Source organism: Haliotis rubra, unplaced genomic scaffold, assembly GCF_003918875.1.
Source record: "Haliotis rubra isolate DU_JTF1 unplaced genomic scaffold, ASM391887v1 Scf234, whole genome shotgun sequence".
NCBI classification, from domain to species: Eukaryota; Metazoa; Mollusca; class Gastropoda; order Lepetellida; family Haliotidae; genus Haliotis; species Haliotis rubra.
The window spans coordinates 1,401,721-1,426,581 of NW_025766381.1; the positions used below are offsets into that span (position 1 = coordinate 1,401,721).

General features: G+C 41.1%; 2 protein-coding genes across 4 annotated transcripts; both read right to left on the reverse strand.

Moving 5' to 3' along the window:
• Positions 1 to 3,107: 3,107 nt before the first annotated feature.
• On the reverse strand, positions 3,108 to 22,989 carry LOC124278284 (glutamine synthetase-like). 3 transcript variants are annotated; one of them, XM_046714011.1, is made up of 2 exons: positions 22,527 to 22,989; positions 3,108 to 4,587 (listed from the first exon to the last, which is right to left on the reverse strand). In XM_046714011.1, the coding sequence occupies exons 1-2, from the start codon at positions 22,675 to 22,677 to the stop codon at positions 3,413 to 3,415; spliced, it is 1,326 nt and encodes a 441-aa protein (XP_046569967.1). In that variant the 5' UTR covers positions 22,678 to 22,989; the 3' UTR covers positions 3,108 to 3,412. The 3 variants fall into 3 exon arrangements, with proteins under 3 accessions (XP_046569967.1, XP_046569966.1, XP_046569968.1); XM_046714010.1 differs by lacking the exon at positions 3,108 to 4,587 and adding an exon at positions 12,932 to 15,296 and having other exon boundaries at positions 22,527 to 22,982; XM_046714012.1 differs by lacking the exons at positions 3,108 to 4,587; positions 22,527 to 22,989 and adding exons at positions 12,932 to 15,296; positions 15,602 to 15,717.
• LOC124278285 (glutamine synthetase-like) lies at positions 9,237 to 12,181 on the reverse strand. Its single transcript, XM_046714013.1, has 2 exons — positions 12,085 to 12,181; positions 9,237 to 10,508 (listed from the first exon to the last, which is right to left on the reverse strand). Exon 2 carries the CDS (start codon positions 10,453 to 10,455, stop codon positions 9,694 to 9,696), a length of 762 nt encoding a protein of 253 aa, XP_046569969.1. The 5' UTR covers positions 10,456 to 10,508; positions 12,085 to 12,181; the 3' UTR covers positions 9,237 to 9,693.
• Positions 22,990 to 24,861: the final 1,872 nt, after the last annotated feature.

Genomic DNA, 24,861 nt, shown 5'->3' on the forward strand with positions numbered 1-24,861 from the left:
CTACAGACCGCTGCCATACTATTGCTGAGTGCGCAGTAAAACTCACTCACTCACTCACTCACTCACTCACTCACTCACTCACTCACTCACTCACTCACTCACTCACTCACACTCACTCACTCACTCACTCACTCACTCACTCACTCACTCACCCACTCACTCACTCACCCACCCACCCACTCGCTGCGACTGCACTATGGAACGGGGCCAGATGCACAAGCGGCACAGGTTTAATCAAACACACCCCTGTGCATTTCCATTGAGGTTGTATCCACGGTAGCCCAGGCTTGTCGCCAATGAACGCACTGTGACCTGTTGCTGGTAGTGCCGTCGTGCCCTGAAGGAGTCAATATTTATTCTTGACGATTGATTTGCAGCTAGCTTAATCCCGCTCTGCTCATATACCAGTCCCCGTGTGCCGACACATTTACTCTCTTGAGTTCTACACACAAATATACAACAGTGAACATAAGGCCGATTTCGTGGACTTTGTCCACGTCGCGATGTATGTCACCCAACAGCATACCAGTTGGGTGGACCGGCTGACACAACCCTGCTATGCGTCACTATTACTCACTATAAGAGGGTGTTGCAAGTCCGAGAAGATGATGATGATGATGACTTCCTATGACATATTTGTACTTAAAATGTAATGTTTGTTGTTTTACGCCGCACTCAGCAATATTCCAGCTGTATGACGGCAGTTTGTAAATAATCTAGTCTGGACCAGACAATCCAGTGATTAACATCATGAGTATCGATCTATTGGGATACGATGTTTGTTTAGCCCAGCTTCAATAAGTAGCCAACTGCATCGAGGTACTGGATTGCAGTCTATAACAATACAATATAACTCCAATATACTAAGCTTGGCTTGGTTTTTTTTCTATCATATGAATACAAGGACATTCACTAACTACAGCATACCCTTCTCTCTTAAGTCCTTTACTTTCTGGTTATTAAAACAGACAGACAGACAGACAGACAGACAGAGTTTATTTTGTAATGCCGGCCTAATGGCCCATAATACAGTTACCTAATATAAGGTACAGATTGACAGTGGTCATTCTCATTAACTACATTGTAGCTTTATACCTGCAAGGGAGTATTTGGTGTATAAATAAAGCAGTATTGAATATAATACGTGGATGTTTAGAGCTTAAAATATTATGGAGTGAGAGTGGGCCCTTATATACATTTCTAAGTTGGATGAGATATTTTTCGCGGAAGTGTTGGTACTGTTTACAAGAAAAGAAGATATATATATGTTTTTCGTCTTCAATCTGTGGGGAATTGCAGAATGTACAGTAGAGCTCTTCAATAGGCACATCCTGATGACAAAAGATGTTGGCTTTAAAATCGTTGTGGGCAATCCGAAATTTGCAGAGAGCACGTATGAGATCTTTACTTTTTAGTTCTGTGATGTAAGGTTCCAGTTGGAGATCGTATTTGAACTGTGAGTATTGATTTAGATGTTTTGATGTATTGATATCGTTGCGCCAGCTTTGGTGTCCTATATCTGTAAGTCGTTGTTGGAAGATAAACATGAATAACTTTACATTGTCAACTCCTTGGTTGAACCATGCGTGTGAAAAGCCGGTTATTAGATTACCTTTACAACAACATAATTACTGGTCAATAGGATTTTAAGCATGTAGTTCTTCTGGGCTGGGCTCATTACATGCCATGGGAGTGCCTCTACTCAGATAATTAATCCCTAATAATCCATGTAGTTAATTTGGGATTTAGTTCTTATGGGAGTAAACCATGCTAGACCCGATCCTCCCTTTACGACATGCATGGGTTGGTGAGGATGAATTCTAACCTGGATCTTCAGGGGTTAAAATGTCAGGATGTGTATGTAGTTGCACTGTGCATATATTCCGGTTTTCAGGATATTTCAGCTCTTTAACCATGCTAGTGCTACGAAGGATAAGTAACACACTCGTGACAGTTTGTAGGTCTTAAGTGCCATATATATTCTGTGTTTACAGGCAGCCTCTGAACCAAACTTACACAAAGGCTGCACGTACTGCTGGAGATTGACAAGGATAAGATGTCGGGATTACAACGTTGCCTAAGATTACTTCTATATCCATGTCCTAGATGATAGGTCAGCGCTACACGGGTAGCATTCTGGATGTGTACCTAAGGCCGAATGCTGGTGTTCTCTTGCTCATTTATGCCTACTTAGAGCAGGAGACCAATGTCCGCGTGGAGTGGCCAGCTCAGTCACCAGACCTCTGCCGGTTTGCCCACAAGTGTAACGAGCTACAAATCATCCTCTCACTACCCCTTGACCCTCCTTGATGCTCTTGCGGGGCATTGGGGTAACCTAGTGACGTCACACTGAATACCCGGGTTTTCATTATCTTTTGACCTTTCAGTATTTGGCAGTTACATTCATAGTCACATTATTAGCTACGTGTTTGTTGTCATTGTGATTTACGTGTCAAAGGACATTATTTTATTAAACATGTCTTCATGCAATAATATTTCAAAACACGTATTACCTTTAATGTGATGAGGGACGGCCGGGTAGCCTTGTGGTTAAAGTGTTCGCTCGTCAAGCCGAAGACCCCACATGGGGCCCCTGGTTGTGATATTGTTGGAATATTGCTAAAAGCGGCGTTAAACTAAATTCACTCACTCACTCTAATATGATGACCTCCATCCAACTTTGAGCAGTATAATTATGCTGGCATGGAAGTCAATAAACGTGCTCTTTTGATGAAAATAGGGATAAACTTTTTTTTTCCGATATATTTTTTAATGTTTCCAGCAGAAGCAAGGGTACATGGTTTGAATACATTATAATTCAAGCGATCAAAACGTTTTTCGATGATAGGCAATCAATAATCAGTCAAGATCATGGTGTTTATGAATCAGTAGACAATACTGCTCATCATCGAGTAGCCATTTCGTTTTAAACCTAATGATATAATTGTTTCTACTTCCTATATTGTCCATGATTACTAATATGTGTCAATGACGCTTCTAAAGCTAATGTGGAACCCTTATTGCTACCTATGTAGAAATGTCTGATTAAGACAGAAGTGTCCTGTTACCAACGACAATGATACAAGCGGCGTATAACCATACTCACTCTCTCTCTCTCTAAAGCATATTTTGTTTCTGCAAACTTTCTACAAAATGTGAACACTATGGTGCATCAACTCTTCTAACTTTACACAACAGGGTATTGATATAAAACATATAATGAATGAATTCAATAAAATAGCAGTGGTGTCAATTTAGCTTTTACAGATCTGAAAAAGAGAAGAAACTAAGGTATTTACTAAACGTACTATCGCTATGTTTGTACCACAGTAAAACCACAGTAAGATAGACAATAAGTTGTATCACAAGTTTCTTACAAGAAACAGTAATGCCATATTCCTTCATTTTTGTATCATAGAAAATAGACCTCTTTCTCTCGAGCAAATCGTTCCTCGTCAGTCTGCAAGTCCTTATACTTGGCTATCTCCCCATCTCTCTTGCATTTCACGAACCACGCCACCAGTTCACTGCCCAGGGCATCTACCAATGCCTCATCTCGTTCCAGTTCCTCAAGAGCTTCAGATAGGGTGCTGGGCAGGTTCTCTGTCTTTTCTGTCTTTCCCGGCGGTGGACACTCCAGTTTGTTGATGACACCGTCCAGCCCTGCAGCGATGGTAGACGCCACAATGAGGTAAGGGTTGCTCTTTCCACTGGGAAGTCTGTTTTCGATGTATGTACCAGAAGGACCGTCATTCTTGATTCGGAAACAGGACTCACGATCTTCTATACCCCAGAATATTGCTGAAGGGAAAAAGGGCTGATGAAGTCGCCTGTAGCAGTTGACGGTGGGGCTGGTAAAAGCGCACAGTGCCTTACTGTGTTTCATGATGCCAGCAATCCACTGCTTTGCCATAACAGATAGATTATCAGGAGCGTCAGCATCATAGAAAAGGCTGTCTCCAGATTGGTTCCAAAGTGAAAAATTGAAATGGGCACCAATTCCTGTTGGTTTGTTGTCCAGTTCCGGTTTCGACATGAAGGTGATAACTACATCTTTCACATCTGACATCTCCATGAGGCCCTGTTTCAAGTTTAAGACCATATCTGGGCACTCTATGCCATACTTCGGTTTGGTCACAGCTTCAAACAGTCCAGAACCAAACTCAGGATGATACCGCTCAACATCAATGTTAGATTCCTTCAGGTTTTTGTCAAAGTGAAGTAAAGTTCTGCATTGCTTGTTTAGTAACCTCTGACTGTATTCGTCTTGGCCATAGAACACAGGTTCCATAGTATCTCTATGCATCATTTTAAATTCAATTTCATAGCCCGAATACAATTTGTATCCAAGTTCGTATAACCTCTTCAATTGTTTCCTAGCAACGTATCGTGGACACGCCTCCTGGGGAACACCGCCTTTCTTCCATCGAGACTCGCACAACATTTCAGCGACCTTGACTCCATCAGCAACCCAAGGGACTGGTCTCAGCGTGTCAGGGTCGGGGTAGCTCAACATGCTGCCAAAGTTGAACATCTTTGGGTGTTCTATGAAAACCTTTTCTGTTCTTGGACCGGCTAACAAGACCCCTGCAATGTGTAGATAAATAACATTACATGACAGCATTGGTTCAGAAGAACCCAGCATCTCAACAGTTCTTTACACAGCAAGAAGTACATTTACTTGAGACTTGACATTAATCTTGTATCAGTCCATGGAGCCACGAACGTCCATAAGGTGAGGCTCAAAGTGTTTTGTCCTCCATATCTATACTCTTTTGAGCTTATGTCCGCTCGCCTTTCACTTCAGGCATGGGTTGCAGAAGATCAATTCTAACCCGCATCTTCACGGGTTACGTATGGAAGGATGACAAAGAGGTATGTTTGGATAAACTTTCCAAATGTAAATGTAGTTTAGTTCACAATACTTAAATAGTTCTCTTGGTCTGACATGTTATTTTGTATGTTTTATAATGTACATTTATATGTCTGTTTTGTATGAAATGACCAATAACCAAATGTAATGTATTGTCATTCTGTCTTTTAAAAAGTATAACAATTTCATTTGTAATCTGTATTATGTCCTTTCACATGTTACGACCTTTGTGAGACCTACAAGCACGGCTATGGTCTTGACAAACCTACAAACATTCAGAGTGCGCGAGTACTCGAAACCAATATCAGATTTCTGGCATGCCTAAGCGAAACAGATGCATCCATTTATAAGACTGTACGACCAATGTCAAAACATTATGTATAATTCCTTCTGAAGAGCTTTTAAACACGTTAAAGTACAGGTTAATAAATATTCCGAATTTTATACAAAGTACACCATGGATGAATTTCTCTCTCGTGACAGGGCGGTTGTGTCAAGTTAATGTTATGTACTGATGAACTTAACAGAACCTCGACGTGTGTACCAACGGTATATTGCCAATCTACGGAACATTAATGTCCTTTTCAGTATTCATATTATCATCGAATGTCACCCACTATAGCACATGTGTTGCAGAAACTGATTCATCCTGGGTCGTCGATCCACTCGGTTTGTTTTGACCCCCTGTCCCAACACCCTGTCGTTTTGTCAGTTTGCTTTGCAGGGCTACGTTCCTGGAGCACTCCAGACAGTTCACAATCACCCACCTATATTATGTTTCAGTGTGAACGCCTTATTTCACACAAAACATCTGTGGCCTTGAATCGGCAATTCATGTCCAAAATGAAACAACGTACCCCAAGCCACATATCTACTTACATTTTCCCACGTAAGCTGCAGTACCTTACCACTGTTTTTCCTTTTCCATCCTAAAGTGTGTTGCTGATAACAGTGCCCCCAATACAAATTAGAACTGTGAGGTTGTCATTTTGAATGTTTTGATGAAACGATTATTGTCGTGGCATAACATGCTGTACCAGTTGTGACCGACACGTAATTGCTACATAAGGTGCACAGGTATTAATATATTCTGTGTTTACAAGCAGCATTTGAACCAAATACACACAGAGACAGCTTGTACAACTGGAGAGTCCCAAGGATAAATATTTGATGATATCAGAAGACGGGATGCCAACATAACTGATGATTGTCTCGAGAGTTCTGTCCTACAGGGGTGCAACATGACAGGTGTCCTCTTCGGGGGTGGCCTTCTCGGATCTGTACCTGAGGCCCAATCCTAGTGTTATCTTGCCCAAAGTGCCATGGTATTTATACCTACTTAGAGCAGGAGACCGATGTCCTCAGCTGACCTCCCATGTTAGTTCGGCCACAAGGGTAACAAGCTTTAAATCATCCTCTCACTTCGTCCTGTCCTTCCTTAGAGGTCTGAAATGTCATTCTTGATTATAATGAGGCGTGTGGCAGCTTTACTACTTTATAAAAGTTTAGGAAATTAGCAAACCTTTATGATGGGCAAGGTGTAAATGGGCCTAGTTGCCCGAACGCCTATTAAACTCTCAAAAATCAATCATCAATTAGAGCTCAGTAGGTGGGGTAACCTACTGTTTAAAGCGCTCGCTCGTCACGACAAAGACCCGGGTTCGATTACCTGCACGGCACAATGCGTGAAGCACATTTCTGGTGTCCGCCACCATGTTATTGCTGAAATATTGCTAAAAGTGGTGTAAAATCATACCCTCTCACTCACTTAAAGGTCACATGCAACGTAAAACACAACTTTGCAGATTCTGATACCTTTCGGTATGGACGTACCGAAACAAATTGTCAAAAATGCAAATTCAACTTATAAAGTTAAAAAATAACGCGATTAAAAAAAATGCGCGAAATCGGAGTTCAAACGTTTCACTAATTTTCCCCCGACTTTTCTGGGGAAAACGGGTTACAACAGCTGGGCTGCGCTCATAGCACGTGCGCAGTGAAATCGGTTCGCGCAGCTTGGAAGCGGGTTGTCGGGTGAATACTCGGTGAAGGCTTTGGTGTGAGCTATTTTTCTAATGTTTTGTTGATATCTCACAGGCGCGAGCTTTTTATATGTTATGACAGTAAATTAACTGTTTATATAATTTCATTTGTCTATTTCACCACACGTTCTTCTTACCGAGTCACTTTCTCAGTTCGATACTTAAAAGCAATGTCATTATTTAGCGTTGTACAGAATTTCTAACTGTGATATAGATATGTCGTTGTCACAGACAAAACTCAACGTCTTGTTTTATTGACACCTGTGTGTCTGCCTGCCTGTCTGACAATATTCAATACACAGCTGCTATCACTGACCACATGCAATTTGAACTTAACACCAATCAGGCTATACACCATAAACAAAATGCATTGATTTATTGCCCGAGTTTGGTCTCTGTCACATTATGTAATTACACAGACAGGCAGGTGTGATACTTGAACACATGACATGTTATGATGTCTGTTAATTGCAAAATGTTATACACAAAAAATGAGCATGTATTTACAAAACCCAACATCTCTATATATACATGTACACACACACAATGAGCCGTGAAGGCATCTGCAAAGGAACCAGCCGTTACACTTGAGTGCACACCCACCCGCTCTGACTGGGTTCGGTATCCCGGCTGCTTCGTTTCTTGGGAAGTAAACCGAAGTACACAGTTTTGCACTTTTGATTTGCGATTGTACGCTTATAATTTTGTTTATATGTTTTTTCATTACCAGCAATGTATATTATATGTCATGAATAAGTGATAATTGTGTTTTAATTATGTTTGATTTTTTGGTTGCATGTGATCTTTAATGCTCTTGCTCAATAGAGGAATAATCTTGGCAACCACTAAGACAGTTCTTGAGTGCACGAGACAATGTGATCGCATCACATGGATGACATACGCACTAATGATAGTTGAATTTTTCTTTCGATCTTTTCTGACAATGAATTTGTTTTCGTTATTTTTTAACCTTTCAGTATTTGGCAGTTACATTCATAGTCACGGGTGATCAAAAACATTATTGGTTACGTGTTTGTTGTCATTATGATTTACGTGTCAACGGACATTGTTTCATTAAACATGTATTCATGCAAAAGTGTCCCTTTCACAATATGTATCACCTTTAATATGATGACCCGAATCAAACTTTGAGTAGTATAAATCTGTAGGCATGAAAGTCACTAAACATGCTCTTTTGATGTAAATAGGGACAAACACTTTGTTTTTGCCCATATAGTTGTTTTGTTTTGTTTTTTATTTCCAGCAGAAGGAATGGTACATGGTTTGAATATATTATAATTAAAGCAATCAAAAAGTCTTTCAATGATAAGAAATCAATAATCAATAAAGTCACGGTGTTTATGAATCAGTATTCAACACCGATCATCATCGAGTAGCCATTTCGTTTCAAGAAAATAACAACATTGTTTCTCCTTCCTATATTGTTCATTACTACTATATGTGTCAATGACGCTTCTAAAGCTAATGCCCGCCGTGATGTTGCTGGAATATTGCTAAAACCGGCGTAAAACCAAACTCAGTCAGTCACTCAGTCTTAAGCTAATATGGAATCCTTATTGCTACATATGTAGAAATGTCTGATTCAGATAGAATTGTCCTCTTACCAACGACAATGTAATTTTTCCATAAAAAATATCCACGGATGGCATAAATCTCTAAAGCAGTTTGGTGCGGTGGGGTAGTCTAATGGGAAAAGCGTCCGCTCGTCATGCTGAAAACCATGGTTCGATTCAATGGGTACAATGTGTGAAGACCATTTCTGGTGTCCCCTGCCGTGATATTGCTGGAATACTGCTAAAAGCGGCGTAAAACCATACTCACTCACCCTACAGCTGTTCGTGCGTGCATGGTTTCAAGTTTAGAGGATGTCCCCCCTTCTTGTGTCAATATTAAGAGATGGACAATATCAGGAGGGGAAAAGAAAACTATGAAGATGGTCAACAATTAAGAAGACCTTCAACTCCCACCAATAACGAGCTTTTGTTTTTTTGCAAAACGCCACACGCAGCAATATTCTAGCTATAGGACCTGAACAACAATTCAGTGATCAACAGGAGGACATCCATCTGCAATTGGGATACAATGACGTTTGTGGGTGGTGGTGGAGATGTTGCAACACAGCATCACCACGTCGGCAGAAAATGACTGTGTGAGTTCATTGAATATTTGTTTTACAGAACAGGGTATTGACATAAAACACATCATGAATGAATTAAAAACAACAGCATAGGTTCAAATTAAGCTTTTACAGATCGGAAAAAGAGAAGAAACTAAGGTATTTACTAAACGTACTATCGGTATTTTTCTGACACATTATAACTACAGTGAGACAGACAATAAGTTGTATCACAAGTTTCTTGCGAGAAACAGTAATGCCATATTCCTTCAATTTTGTATCATAGAAAATACACCTCTTTCTCTAAAGCAAATCGTTCCTCGTCAGTCTCCAAGTCCTTATACTTGGCTATCTCCCCATCTCTCTTGCATTTCACGAACCACGCCACCAGTTCACTGCCCAGGGCATCTACCAATGCCTCATCCCGTTCCAGTTCCTCAAGAGCTTCAGATAGGGTGCTGGGCAGGTTCTCTGTCTTTTCTGTCTTTCCCGGCGGTGGACACTCCAGTTTGTTGATGACACCGTCCAGCCCTGCAGCAATGGTAGACGCCACAATGAGGTAAGGGTTGCTCTTTCCACTGGGAAGTCTGTTTTCGATGTATGTACCAGAAGGACCGTCATTCTTGATTCGGAAACAGGACTCACGATCTTCTATACCCCAGAATATTGCTGAAGGGAAAAAAGGGCTGATGAAGTCGCCTGTAGCAGTTGACGGTGGGGCTGGTAAAAGCGCACAGTGCCTTACTGTGTTTCATGATGCCAGCAATCCACTGCTTTGCCATAACAGATAGATTATCAGGAGCGTCAGCATCATAGAAAAGGCTGTCTCCAGATTGGTTCCAAAGTGAAAAATTGAAATGGGCACCAATTCCTGTTGGTTTGTTGTCCAGTTCCGGTTTCGACATGAAGGTGATAACTACATCTTTCACATCTGACATCTCCATGAGGCCCTGTTTCATATTTAGGACCATATCTGGGCACTCTATGCCATACTTCGGTTTGGTCACAGCTTCAAACAGTCCAGAACCAAACTCAGGATGATACCGCTCAACATCAATGTTAGATTCCTTTAAGTTTTTGTCAAAGTGAAGTAAAGTTCTGCATTGCTTGTTTAGTAACCTCTGGCTGTATTCGTCTTGGCCATAGAACACAGGTTCCATAGTATCTCTATGCATCATTTTAAATTCAATTTCATAGCCCGAATACAATTTGTATCCAAGTTCATCTAACCTCTTCAATTGTTTCCTAGCAACGTATCGTGGACACGCCTCCTGGAGAACACCGCCTTTCTTCCATCGAGACTCGCACAACATTTCAGCGACCTTGACTCCATCAGCAACCCAAGGGACTGGTCTCAGCGTGTCAGGGTCGGGGTAGCTCAACATGCTGCCAAAGTTGAACATCTTTGAGTGATCTATGAAAACCTTTTCTGTTCGTGGACCGGCTAACAAGACCCCTGCAATGTGTAGATAAATAACATTACATGACAGCATTGAAACCATGGACCACGTGGGGATTCGGGTGGTTCAGAAGAACCCAGCATCTCAACAGTTCTTTACACAGCAAGAAGTACATTTACTTGAAATTTGACATTAACCTTGTATGAGTCCATGGAGCCACGAACGTCCATAAGGTGAGGTTCAAAGTGTTTTGTCCTCCATATTTATACTCTTCTGAGCTTATGTCCGTTCGCCTTTCACTTCAAGCATGGGTTGCAGAAGATCAATTCTAACCCGCATCTTCACGGGTTACGTATGCAAGGATGACAAAGAGGTATGTTTGGATCAACTTTCAAAATGTAAATATAGTTTAGGTCACAATGTTTAAATATTTCTATTGGTTTGACATGTTATTTTGTTTTCTTTATAATGTACATTTATATGTCTGTTTTGTATGAAGGGACCAATAACCAAATGTAATGTATTGTCATTCTGTCTTTTAAAAAGTATAACAATTTCATTTGTAATCTGTATCATGTCCTTCCACATGTTTACTACCTTGGTGAGACCTACAGGCACAGCTATGGTGTTGACAAACCTACAAACGTTCAGAGTGCCCAGGTATTCCAAACCAATATCAGATTTCTGGCATGCCTAAGCGATACAGATGCGTCCATTTATAAGACTGTACGACCAATGTCAAAACATTATGTATAATTCCTTCTGAAGATTTTTTAAACATGTTAAAGTACAGGTGAATAAATATTCCGAATTTTATACAAAGTACACCATGGATGAATTTCTCTTTCGTGACAGGGCGGTTGTGTCAAGTTAATGTTATGTACTGATGAAGTTAACAGAATCTCGACGGCTGTACCAAAGGTCTATCGCCAATCTCGGAAACATTAATGTCCCTTTCAGTATTAATATTCATCGAATGTCACTCTCTATAGCACATGTGTTGCAGGAACTGAAGCATCCTTGGTCGTTGATTCAGCGCTCTCGGTGTGTCGGTTGACGAGGGATCCACTCGGTTTGTTTTGACCCCCTGTTCCCTCACCCTTTTTTTCAGTCTGCTATGCAGAGCAAACAGAACAGACAGTTCACAATCACCCACACACACACCCAAACCCACACACCTATATTATGTTTCTACCTGTGAAGGTACGGGTTAGAATATTGATCTTCAGTAGCCCATGCTTGTCGTAAGAGGCAACTAAAGGGATCGGGTGGTCAGGCTCGCTGACTTGGTTGACACATGTCATCGGTTCCCAACATGCTGTACCATGTAGCTGACACGTAACGACACGTAATTGCTATATAAGGTGCACGGTGTTATATTCTGTGTTTACAGGCAGCATTGGAACCAAATACACACAGAGACAGCTTGTACAACTGGAGAATCCCAAGCATAAAAATCTGATGATATCAGAAGACTTCGGGATGCCAATGTAACTGATGATTGTCCCGAGAGTTCTGTCCTAAAGGGGTGCAACATGACAGGTGTCCTCTTCGGGAGTGGCCTTCTGGATCTGTACCTGAGGCCCAATCCTAGTGTTATCTTGCCCAACGTGCCAAGGTATTTATACCTACTTAGAGCAGGAGACCGATGTCCTCAGCTGACCTCCCATGTTAGTTCGGCCACAAGGGTAACAAGCTTCAAATCATCCTCTCACTTCGCCCTGTCCTTCCTTAGAGGTCTGAAATGTCATTCTTGATTATAATGAGGTGTGTGGCAGCTTTACTACTTTATAAAAGTTTAGAAAATTAGCAAACCTTTATGATGGGCAAGGTGTTAATGGGCCTAGTTGCCGAATGCCTATAAAACTCTCAAAAATCAATCTCCAATTAGAGCTCTTGCGGGACAGTGGGGTAGCCTACTGTTTAAAGCGCTCGCTCGTCACGACAAAGACCCGGCTTCGATTACCTGCACGGCACAATGCGTGAAGCCCATTTCTGGTGTCCGCCACCATGTTATTGCTGAAATATTGCTAAAAGTGGTGTAAAACCGTACCCTCCCACTCAACCCTTCCTTGCTCAATAGAGGAATAATCTTGGCAACCACTAAGACAGTTCTTGAGTGCACGAGACAATGTGATCGCATCACATGGATGAAATACGCACTAATGATAGTTGAATTTTTCTTTCGATCTTTTCTGACAATGAATTTGTTTTCGTTAGCTTTTGACCTTTCAGTATTTGGCAGTTACATTCATAGTCACGGGTGATCACAAACATTACTGGCTACGTGTTTGTTGTCATTATGATTTACGTGTCAAGGACATTTTTTCATTAAACATGTCTTCACGCAATAGTGTCCCTTTCACAATATGTATAACCTTTAATATGATGACCCGAATCAAACTTTGAGTAGTATAAATCTGTAGGCATGAAAGTCACTAAACATGCTCTTTTGATGTAAATAGGGACAAACACTTTGTTTTTGCCCATATAGTTGTTTTGTTTTTTATTTCCAGCAGAAGCAATGGTACATGGTTTGAATATATTATAATCAAAGCAATCAAAAAGTCTTTCAATGATAAGAAATCAATAATCAATAAAGTCACGGTGTTTATGAATCAGCATTCAACACCGATCAACATCGAGTAGCCATTTCGTTTCAAGCATAATAACAACATTGTTTCTCCTTCCTATATTGTTCATTACTACTATATGTGTCAATGACGCTTCTAAAGCTAATGCCCGCCGTGATGTTGCTGGAATATTGCTAAAACCGGCGTAAAACCAAACTCAGTCAGTCACTCAGTCTAAAGCTAATGTGGAATCCTTATTGCTACATATGTAGAAATGTCTGATTCAGATAGAATTGTCCTCTTACCAACGACAATGTAATTTTTCATGAAAAATATCCACGGAAGGCATAAATCTCTAAAGCAGTTTGGTGTGGTGGGGTAGTCTAATGGGAAAAGCGTCCGCTCGTCATGCTGAAAACCTGGGTTCGATTCAATGGGTACAATGTGTGAAGACCATTTCTGGTGTCCCCTGCCGTGATATTGCTGGAATACTGCTAAAAGCGACGTAAAACCATACTCACTCACCCTACAGCTGTTCGTGCGTGCATGGTTTCAAGTTTAGAGGATGTCCCCCCTTCTTGTGTCAATATTAAGAGATGGACAATATCAGGAGGGGAAGAGAAAACTATGAAGATGGTCAACAATTAAGGATACCTTCAACTCCCACCAATAACGTGCTTTGGTTTTTTTGCAAAACGCCACACGCAGCAATATTCTAGCTATAGGACCTGAACAACAATTCAGTGATCAACAGGAGGACATCCATCTGCAATTGGGATACAATGACGTTTGTGGGTGGTGGTGGAGATGTTGCAACACAGCATCACCACGTCGGCAGAAAATGACTGTGTGAGTTCATTGAATATTTGTTTTACAGAACAGGGTATTGACATAAAACATATCATGAATGAATTAAAAACAACAGCATAGGTTCGAATTAAGCTTTTACAGATCGGAAAAAGAGAAGAAACTAAGGTATTTACTAAACGTACTATCGGTATTTTTCTGACACATTATAACTACAGTGAGACAGACAATAAGTTGTATCACAAGTTTCTTGCGAGAAACAGTAATGCCATATTCCTTCAATTTTGTATCATAGAAAATACACCTCTTTCTCTAAAGCAAATCGTTCCTCGTCAGTCTCCAAGTCCTTATACTTGGCTATCTCCCCATCTCTCTTGCATTTCACGAACCACGCCACCAGTTCACTGCCCAGGGCATCTACCAATGCCTCATCCCGTTCCAGTTCCTCAAGAGCTTCAGATAGGGCGCTGGGCAGGTTCTCTGTCTTTTCTGTCTTTCCCGGCGGTGGACACTCCAGTTTGTTGATGACACCGTCCAGCCCTGCAGCAATGGTAGACGCCACAATGAGGTAAGGGTTGCTCTTTCCACTGGGAAGTCTGTTTTCGATGTATGTACCAGAAGGACCGTCATTCTTGATTCGGAAACAGGACTCACGATCTTCTATACCCCAGAATATTGCTGAAGGGAAAAAGGGCTGATGAAGTCGCCTGTAGCAGTTGACGGTGGGGCTGGTAAAAGCGCACAGTGCCTTACTGTGTTTCATGATGCCAGCAATCCACTGCTTTGCCATAACAGATAGATTATCAGGAGCGTCAGCATCATAGAAAAGGCTGTCTCCAGATTGGTTCCAAAGTGAAAAATTGAAATGGGCACCAATTCCTGTTGGTTTGTTGTCCAGTTCCGGTTTCGACATGAAGGTGATAACTACATCTTTCACATCTGACATCTCCATGAGGCCCTGTTTCAAGTTTAAGACCATATCTGGGCACTCTATGCCATACTTTGGTTTGGTCACAGCTTCAAACAGTCCAGAACCAAACTCAGGATGATACCGCTCAACATCAATGTTAGATTCCTTTAAGTTTTTGTCAAAGTGAAGTAAAGTTCTGCATTGCTTGTTTAGTAACCTCTGGCTGTATGCGTCTTGGCCATAGAACACAGGTTCCATAGTATCTCTATGCATCATTTTAAATTCAATTTCATAGCCCGAATACAATTTGTATCCAAGTTCGTCTAACCTCTTCAATTGTTTCCTAGTAACGTATCGTGGACACGCCTCCTGGGGAACACCGCCTTTCTTCCATCGAGACTCGCACAACATTTCAGCGACCTTGACCCCGTCAGCAACCCAAGGGACTGGTCTCAGCGTGTCAGGGTCGGGGTAGCTCAACATGCTGCCAAAGTTGAACATCTTTGGGTGTTCTATGAAAACCTTTTCCGTTCTTGGACCAGCCAACAAGACCCCTGCAATGTGTAGATCAATAACATTATATGACAGCATTGAAACCATGGACCACGTGGGAACTCAGGTGGTTCAGAAGATTCAGTCGTCCAACAATCTGATTCATTTAAGCCGCATGTGTTGACTTGGGGACCAGTCCGGAATCACTGTGGGGCATTTTAATAAGGAGTATCGTTACCTCATTTATTAGCAAATGACAGCAGTAGGGATGTTTATGACCTGTGAATTACTCGGGAACCCGCTGAGCCAGTTGTATTCCCAATTACTTCAAGAGTCAGAAACCAATTTACCTCATCCTACAACTTACATTCCAGCTTGCCTTATTTGTCGTCGGCTAAGGGGTATTTCTAGTTACCAAGAACCCAGAGATGTTCTGTTATAGACGCTGTCATCGACTATGAAATTCCTGAGGAACTGTGCCCCTTGTGGCGGTCCTATGAGAACGGGAAGGACGACTGGTTACTGAATACATCCCTGTAACGATGTGAGTGAGTGAATTTAGTTTTACGTCGCTTTTAGCAATATTCAAGCAATGTGGATGGGGGATGTCATGAAAAGAAAAGACTGTCTTGTTTTGTCCTCATCATACTGACCGCACATCGTTACAGCAGGGGCGGTGGGGTAGCCCAGTGGCTAAAGCATTCGCTCGTCACGCCGAAGACACGGGTTCGATTCCCTACATGGGTACAATGTGTGAAGCCCATTTCTGGTGTCCCCCGCCGCGGTATTGCTGGAATATTGCTAAAAGCAGCGTAAAACCATACTCACTCACTCACTCACAACTGGTAGTCTAGATCACGTACTATGCGTACCCCTCTGACAAGTGTACATTGGCACTGCTCCCAAGGCCGAAGCTATGAATGCTTTTCGCAAAAGGTCAAATGCAACAGATGTTATATTTGGCATTACGCCATTACGGCTGAGTGGGTTAGATCGCGGAACACCTCAAGTTAAACCTGCTATCGGCGAAACCATATTTGCAGTCACGTATCCAGTTTCGTGCCCGTGTTGAATATGCAATGAGGCACCGACTTAAGTGTAACCATTGTCACAGCCTGATATCTGATATACAATTTGTATGTACTTTATATAAACCGACATCACAACCTCTGTCTAAGACAATATAAGTTGTTCACTGGTCACGAGGGGGGCATGGGTTGATGTACCCTCGATGTTTGTTTATGTTCCCTGAGCCCGAAGGTCGAGGGGAACATAAGCAAACATCAGGGTACATCAACCCATGGGTCCCGAATGTTAATTTTGAATTGTTTGAAGCACGGGTACAAATCTTTTTAAACCCATCACTAGATTTTGCTGACAAAAAATCAGATTCACACTATTTCCCTTCCATTTACATTCGCAAAACATCGGTAATTTCCGTACATCATAAGTGATTCAATGTTATTCGAGATGAAGAATTACTACCACGAAGTACCAAATGAGTTGCCACTGACAGCGGGGTACATTGAAATGTTACTCGCTTGTAAGCGGGGTACATTGAAAATAATAGAAGAGCGCTCAGCCAATCAGAAAGCGACATTTATGTGTGAGGTAAGATAATATTTCTTTAAATACACTGACATGATAGAAATGAAACTATTTCTCCACATACACCAATACAACAAACTAACTCTACCTGACAAACTATTAAGTTACGAGGGACTATCAAAAAGTTTTGAGCCTAAAATACTTCTGATATGTACATGATAAAAATGACTGCATGATATTGAAGAATGGTTTCTATCATTCACATAAACATAAATTGACATGCACACTCACTAGTTTCCGGTCACGTGACATCTTATCACATGTAGCCCTATTGATAGCCGCTCGTACATACATCCACATCAAAATCTCGGCAGTGGCAGCATTACTTTACATGTACTTACTTTACAATCGCTAATTTGTACAGAAGAACTATATGCGCTGTGACATCAATTCTAAAGTGGGCATATACAACTACACACCGACATCACAGCCTCGACAGTGAACATGTTTACTTTCTATACGCCAACATCACAACCACGACATGGACATTATTAGATTATATATACCGGCAGTCTCGGCAGCAGACATTACTTAATATACGCCGACATCACAAGCTCCAGATTCAACATTCTTAACTTACATCAAGCATTATCGCATTACACACTCCGACATCACAAACTCGACATCAAGCATCGTTACATTACTGACTGACTGACTGACTGACTGACTGAGTTTGGTTTTACGCCGCTTTTAGCAATATTCCAGCAACATCAGGGCGGGGGACACCAGAAATGGGCTTCACACATTGTACCCATGTAGGGATTCGAACCCGGGTCTTCGGCGTGACGAGCCAACGTTTTAACCACTAGGCTACCCCACCGCCCCTCGTTACATTACAAAATCCGCCATCACAAACTCCACACCAAGCATCGTTACATTACATACTCCGACATCACAAACTCGACATCAAGCATTGTTACATTACATACTCCGACATCACAAACTCGACATCAAGCATTGTTACATTACATACTCCGACATCACAAACTCGACATCAAGCATTGTTACATTAATACTCCGACATCACAAACTCTGCATCAAACATCGTTACATTACATACTCCGACATCACAAACTCGACATCAAGCATTGTTACATTACATACTCCGACATCACAAACTCGACATCAAGCATTGTTACATTACATACTCCGACATCACAAACTCGACATCAAGCATTGTTACATTAATACTCCGACATCACAAACTCTGCATCAAACATCGTTACATTACATACTCCGACATCACAAACTCGACATCAAGCATTGTTACATTAATACTCCGACATCACAAACTCGACATCAAGCATTCTTACATTACATACTCCGACATCACAAACTCGACATCAAGCATTGTTACATTAATACTCCGACATCACAAACTCGACACCAAACATCGTTACATTACATACTCCGACATCATAAACTCGACACCAAACATTGTTACATTACATACTCCAACTTCAAATATTGTTACATTACATACTCCGACATCACAAACTCGACATCAAGCATTGTTACATTACATACTCCGACATCACAAACTCGACATCAAACATTGTTACATTACATACTCCGACATCACAAACTCGACATCAAGCATCCTTACATTACATAGTCCGACATCACAAACTCGACATCAAGCATTGTTACATTACATACTCCGACATCACAAACTCGACACCAAACATTGTTACATTACATACTCCGACTTCAAATATTGTTACATTACATACTCACCATCAAGCATCGTTCCATTACATAATCCAACATCACAAACTCGACATCAAACATCGTTACATTACATACTCCGATATCACAAACTTGACATCAAACATTGTTATATTACATACTCCGACATCACAAACTCGACATCAAGCATTCTTACATTACATAATCCGACATCACAAACTCGACATCAAGAATTGTTACATCACATACTCCGACATCACAAACTCGACATCAAGCATCCTTACGTTACATACTCCGACATCACAAACTTGACATCAAACATCGTTACATTACATAATCAGACATCACAAACTCTACATCAAACATCGTTACATTACACACTCCGGCATCACAAACTCAACATCAAACATCGTTACATCACACACTCCGACATCACAAACTCGACATCAAACATCGTTACATTACACACTCAGACATCACAAACTCGACATCAAACAATGTTACATTACATAATCCGACATTACAAACTCGACATCAAACATCGTTACATTACAGACACCGACATCACAAACTTGACATCGAACATCGTTACATTACATACTCCGACATCACAAACTCGACATCAAGCATCGTTACATTACACAGTCCGACATCACAAACTCGACATCAAACAATGTTACATTACATAATCCGTCATCGCAAACTCGACATCAAACATCGTTATATTACGTACTCCGATATCACAAACTCGACATCAAACATCATTACTTTACATACTCCGACAAACCAGTGAAGATCCGGGTTAGAATAATTATTGGTTTTCAGTAACCCATGCTTATCGTAACCCAATTTGCTGCATTGATGGTCTTGAAATTAGTTGCATCGCTTTGGTTATGGCTGAAAGTTGAAGCCAATCAAATTCTATAGTATGACCAGAAATTATTGAGAATTTTAGGAATATGTTTAATTGGATTTCTAGTATAAACAACCTTGACCAGCTATCCAGTGCTTGGTTTCATTCAAGAGAGACAACTGTGTTAATCCTTTTTCATTAGTTTGTGAAGAGTTATCCCCTTTTGTTTACTTGCTGGCAGACGACATTTTCAGTGATCCTCAGTATGGATGATTTAGAGAAGAGGAAGTTGATTTTAGAGTATTATAACAAAGACATCAGATCAGCTAAAGTGATTTAAAGTAGAACATGCATCCCTTTGGCCACTGTTTATCGTGTTTTGGAAAATATTGCAAATGGATATGGCATTGAGCACCAGGGAGGCGCAGGTAAACCCAGAAAATTGACTGTCGGTGACAGGAGGCGGCTTGGTATTCTTGTTTCTAAAAACAAACGAAGGAGTTTAGAAAACTTAAGGCTGGATATAATTGATAGAGGAACTGTGGCTGTCTGTAAGGAGACAATTAGAACTGAGCTGCATGCAGTGGGTTGGCAGAAATGTCGAGGAATTCCATCCCCGATCATGAAACCTGAACAAAGGGAGCGAAGGTTGAACTGGTGCTTACAGCATAGAAAGTTTAACTGGGACAATGTGATTTTCTCAGATGAAAAGTCTGTGTGACTGTTTCCTAATACACTGAAATTCTGGACCAAACAAACTGAAAAAAACTTTGTATCAGCGCCCAAAGCACAGTCCGAAATTTAACGTTTGGGGTGGCATATCTGTGTTAGGGGCAACGCCCCTCTGTGTATTTGAAGGGAATATGAACAGTGAGCGGTACACAGATATTCTCGAGGGGCATTTACTTCCATCTGCTCACGTGTTCTATGGAAATTTTTGGATTATCCAGCAGGACAACGACCAAAACATCGTTCAAAGCATTCACAGGCCTGGTTTCGGACCCAAAATATGACATTATGATTGACCAAGCTATAGCCCTGACCTAAATCCAAAAGAAAATGTTTGGGGACTTATGAAGGAAAGTGTCAATAAGACAATTCTGACAAATATTGCTGAAATGAAAGAAGAGGTGGTCCGATATTGGGACAGTATGGACCACGACTTTCTAACTTCTTTGATCAGTAGTATGCCCCGCCGCATTGAAGCCTGCATTGCTGCCCATGGTGACTTGACAAAATACTAACTGTTCACCTGTCTTTGAATCAGGAGTTATGTTCTGCTAATATTCACATTTAATACGTGAGTAATGAGTGAAAAAAAAAATTACAATCTTTATATTCTCAATAATTTCTGGTTGTACTGTATTTGTTAAAAGTATCGAAAACAAAATACCTGGGTGTGTATATCGGCTATGTCATATATAATTCCAATTGAAAGGGCGAACACGATCAGTTGATGGTTGTTTGCCGTGAACTGTACGTCGATCCTTGTGAAGATGTGACGGATACACAGTACAGCTACACTTGGGCTTGGTAAGTAGGTCAGAGGTATTTGAACAACCTGGGGGAATTTGAAAGGTCATGGTGTGGTGCAGTAGTGGTATGGTTAATACTGGCCGTAATACTCGTTGGTGTATCTCATCTGTTCATCAGGAGAGCAACTGATTACATCAACAATAACACACTTAATGATCTACTGGTTTACTGTTGTGAGTGAGTGAGTTTAGTTTTACGCCGCGTTTAGCAATACTCCAGTAATATCACGTCGGGAGACACCAGAAATGGGCTTCAAACACTGTACCCAAGTGGGGAATCAAACCTGTGTCTTTGGATGTGGGTGCATATATAGAGAATACTACACGAGGTCTCATTATAGGTCAGATTCCATAGGAAGGTCACGAGTTTCGTATAATTCGTATGTACTGAGACCGAGTGTGGTATTTTATTTATTACCCGCGTCTTACATGCATTAAATTGACAAAATAGCGTAGTTTTGGTATTGTTGTGGTTTCAAACCGAAACCGGTTTCATAAAGAGGTTGCGAAAGAATTTTGTTCTGACGTACACTTTTGCATGACGTCACACTGTATTGCCGTCACTCGTCTGTCCCCTTGGTTACCGACGTCACGATACATGTCAGTTGTCATCGCCTCTCGTACAGCCTCCTACAATAAACTACTCCGTAGCACCCCGTTCCTTGGTTTGCAACTGCTTCACTCGGCTAACATCACTGGTGGAAACATTGCGTTTATGTTTTTCGACGGATATAACGTCTCAGTTCGACTCACAATTAAATAGCGACACGGCAACGTTCGCAATGTTTACATTCCCACAATGCATCTAAGTTGTAAAATGAATGAATTCACGTATTTGTTATGAATGAACAAGTAGTTCCGTCACAACGAGACCTAACTGAGAGCACACTCCGGCGCAGCGATGACTGTGGCAGAGATACTATGCTGGCTTGCCGCATGGAACTCTGGGTAGGAGAGTGAACTGAGAGGTCATCGGTTATCCAATCAAATCGTTAGAATCTCAGGTCATTTCATATACCCGACTTCATAATCTCGACAGTACTGCTTCATATACCCGACTCCACAACCTCGATATCCAACAACATTATTTCATATACCCGACTTAACAACCTAAACGTCTAACAGCATTATTTCATGTACCCGACTCCACAACCTCGATATCCAACCTTATTTCATATACCCGACTTAACAAACTAAACGTCTAACAGCACCATTTCATATACCCGACTCCACAACCTCGATATCCAACATTATTCCATATACCCGACTTAACAACCTAAACGTCTAACAGCATTATTTCATGTACCCGACTCCACAACCTCGATATCCAACATTATTTCATATACCTGACTTAACAATCTCAACTTTCATCAGCATTATGTCATATTCATGATATCACAATCTCGACATCCAACAGCATTATTTCATATACCCGACCTCACAACCTAAACATCTAGCAGCATTATTTCATATACCCGACTTCACAACCTCCACATGAAACACTATTACTTTGTATGCCCGTCATTACAACCTCAGGCTCAACGATGCACACCCTACACCAACTACAGCGACGTCGGGTGTGTAAAGCAGGTGATTTGCTGCCTTACCTTCAAACAAGTTGAGCCCGTTTTCCAAGTAACTCGCTGCATGGCGTCCCGCAACCAGCTGACCGCGATACGTGCCGTTCAGGTCGCACAGAGACAGCCGGACGTAGTCGTATTTGGCTATTTCTTTCTTGACCTCTTCTAGCTTTGACATTGTCACTTTGATGAGAAAACCGATTAACTGCAGTGTTGTAGAATGTCCCTCAGTTTTGCTACAAATGGAAAGGCGCACGTTCAGATGGTTTACCGTCGTTTACCGTCTTCAGCGATTACTGTACGTCGATCCGTCACACGAGACGGTGCACAGTACACTCGTCCACAGCACAGATAAGTTCGGGCACGTTAAGTAGGTCAGAGTTATATATTGTAAGGCTGAACACACAGGGGGATTCGAAATGTCATAGTGTGGTGCAATAGTGGTGCTGACCCATGGGTAATACGGCCGCTAACTCGTTTTGGTGTAACAGGTCATTCCACCAATGATGACATTAACTATGACGCAAAGTGCTCTACATGCATAATCTTGTGAGTGAGTGAGTGAGTGAGTTTTTCACAGCGCATCGGCAATACTGTAGCCATATCGCGATGAAAGCATGCTGACTACAACTAAAAGTATGTCCACAAAGGACAGTAAAACAGAATGTTCAGTGTCACAGTTTAGGTATAAAACAAAAAAACATCTCATTAAAAATATTAATTTCTTATATAATATATATAAAAAACAGGCTATATATAGACTCATGTGAATGAGGACGACTACAAAGTGAACGGCAAACCCTCAATATCTTTCCAATTTATTACGACCAGTTTGATTTGTTGTTTTTAATTCACGGGGATTTACGAAATTGAGAGCCGAGTATCTCACCTATACCTCCTTGCTGAGCGTCAGTTCAACGTAGTTCTACGAGACTTACCGTTTCGAGTCCATGAAAAATTATTCAAAAACAGAAATAATATAGATGGTAACAATATTTTAAAATTAAACGATAAAGATAATCTGTAATATTTCGGAGTGGCTTAAGATTGTGTCATTTTTTTGTTTTGTTATTTAATGCTCAACGTCTTAAAGAAGGTAATGACAGTACAGACAGTGGAGATGCAATATATAAGGCTCTGGCTATGTTCATATAGGTTCATCCTCGTCTACCCACCACCCTGAACAGATTAGGAAGGAGTAGTGGTCATGGGTAAGTGATTCTACTGTTCACTGTGAAATGTAATCCTAGTGGAATCATGTAAAATATCATGTATAAATAAATATGTTCGCTATATATTCTGTCACAGTCATTTCATAAATTCCAAAGCTTACAAGACCAAATAACACAGTAACCAATATAACACAGTGACCAACTGGCGCGGGGGCCAAGAGTGTGTGTGACCAAATTTCACAGGGAACAAAATACAAAGCGCACCTTTGTTCTTATCGCGCTCCACTGATCTGGAATTCCAAAACAAAAGCTGCTGGGTGAACGAGTGTAGCGACCAGAACTGGGATACGACCAGAACTGGGATAAACAGTCCACAATTTCGTAAAACCCTATTTACTGCAGTACTGCTCCCGGTTAACTCTAAAACTTAAGGCGATCTATGCGCGGAATATGATTTAGTTAATGTTTTTGTGAGGAGACACTGAAAATTATCAGTTACATATTTCCATATTCCTCTGCAAATATGTAGCTCACATTTAATTTTCCAATATAGGTTGGAAGAACCTTAAGAGTTTCTAATTATTTTTGTACTCGCCAGTTATTCAATCGTTTATATCGTGTGGCAATTCCCACTCAAGCAAACCTCTCATGGTGTATGACGTTTCATTTTCATTAACTTTGTTGTTTTATAATGCAAGCATCATGTAATTTACATCACGTAATAAATATCATATAATCGGCCACGTTAATGGAAATAATTCAAACACCCTATTGTGTTCTGAAATAATTCTGATTTTGTCGTAATAAGCTATGTAACTGTGAAAACATTTCCGTATTCAGGTGTTTGTGACCGAATTTGCTGCATTTTAAATGATCCTTTACTTTAAATTGGTTGCATAGTTCAGCTGTATTGGGTACGGCTCAAAGCTGAAGCCAAACAAATCACATTTGGGACCGTTTATAATTTATAGCTTGGGGTGCGGGGGGTGATGATGATTTTAGGGGGGTCACCCATTTTGTTCTGGGGAGGTAGAAGGGACATCTATTTTGTACACAAATACTAGGGTTGGTGTGTGTGTGTGTGTGTGTGTGTGTGTGTGTGTGTGTGTGTGTGTGTGTGTGTGTGTGTGTGGGTGGGTGGGTGGGTGGGTGGGTGGGTGGGTGAGTGAGTGAGTGAGTGAGTGAGTGAG

Excerpts from the sequence above, each read along its gene's own strand:
- LOC124278284 (XM_046714011.1), bottom strand. The coding sequence starts at position 22,677 with ATGTCAAAGCTAGAAGAGGTCAAGAAAGAAATAGCCAAATACGACTAC. Across the intron at positions 4,588-22,526 it reads CGGGCTCAACTTGTTTGAAG|GGGTCTTGTTAGCCGGTCCA; the intron begins GTAAGGCAGCAA and ends TACACATTGCAG.
- LOC124278285 (XM_046714013.1), bottom strand. The coding sequence starts at position 10,455 with ATGTTCAACTTTGGCAGCATGTTGAGCTACCCCGACCCTGACACGCTG.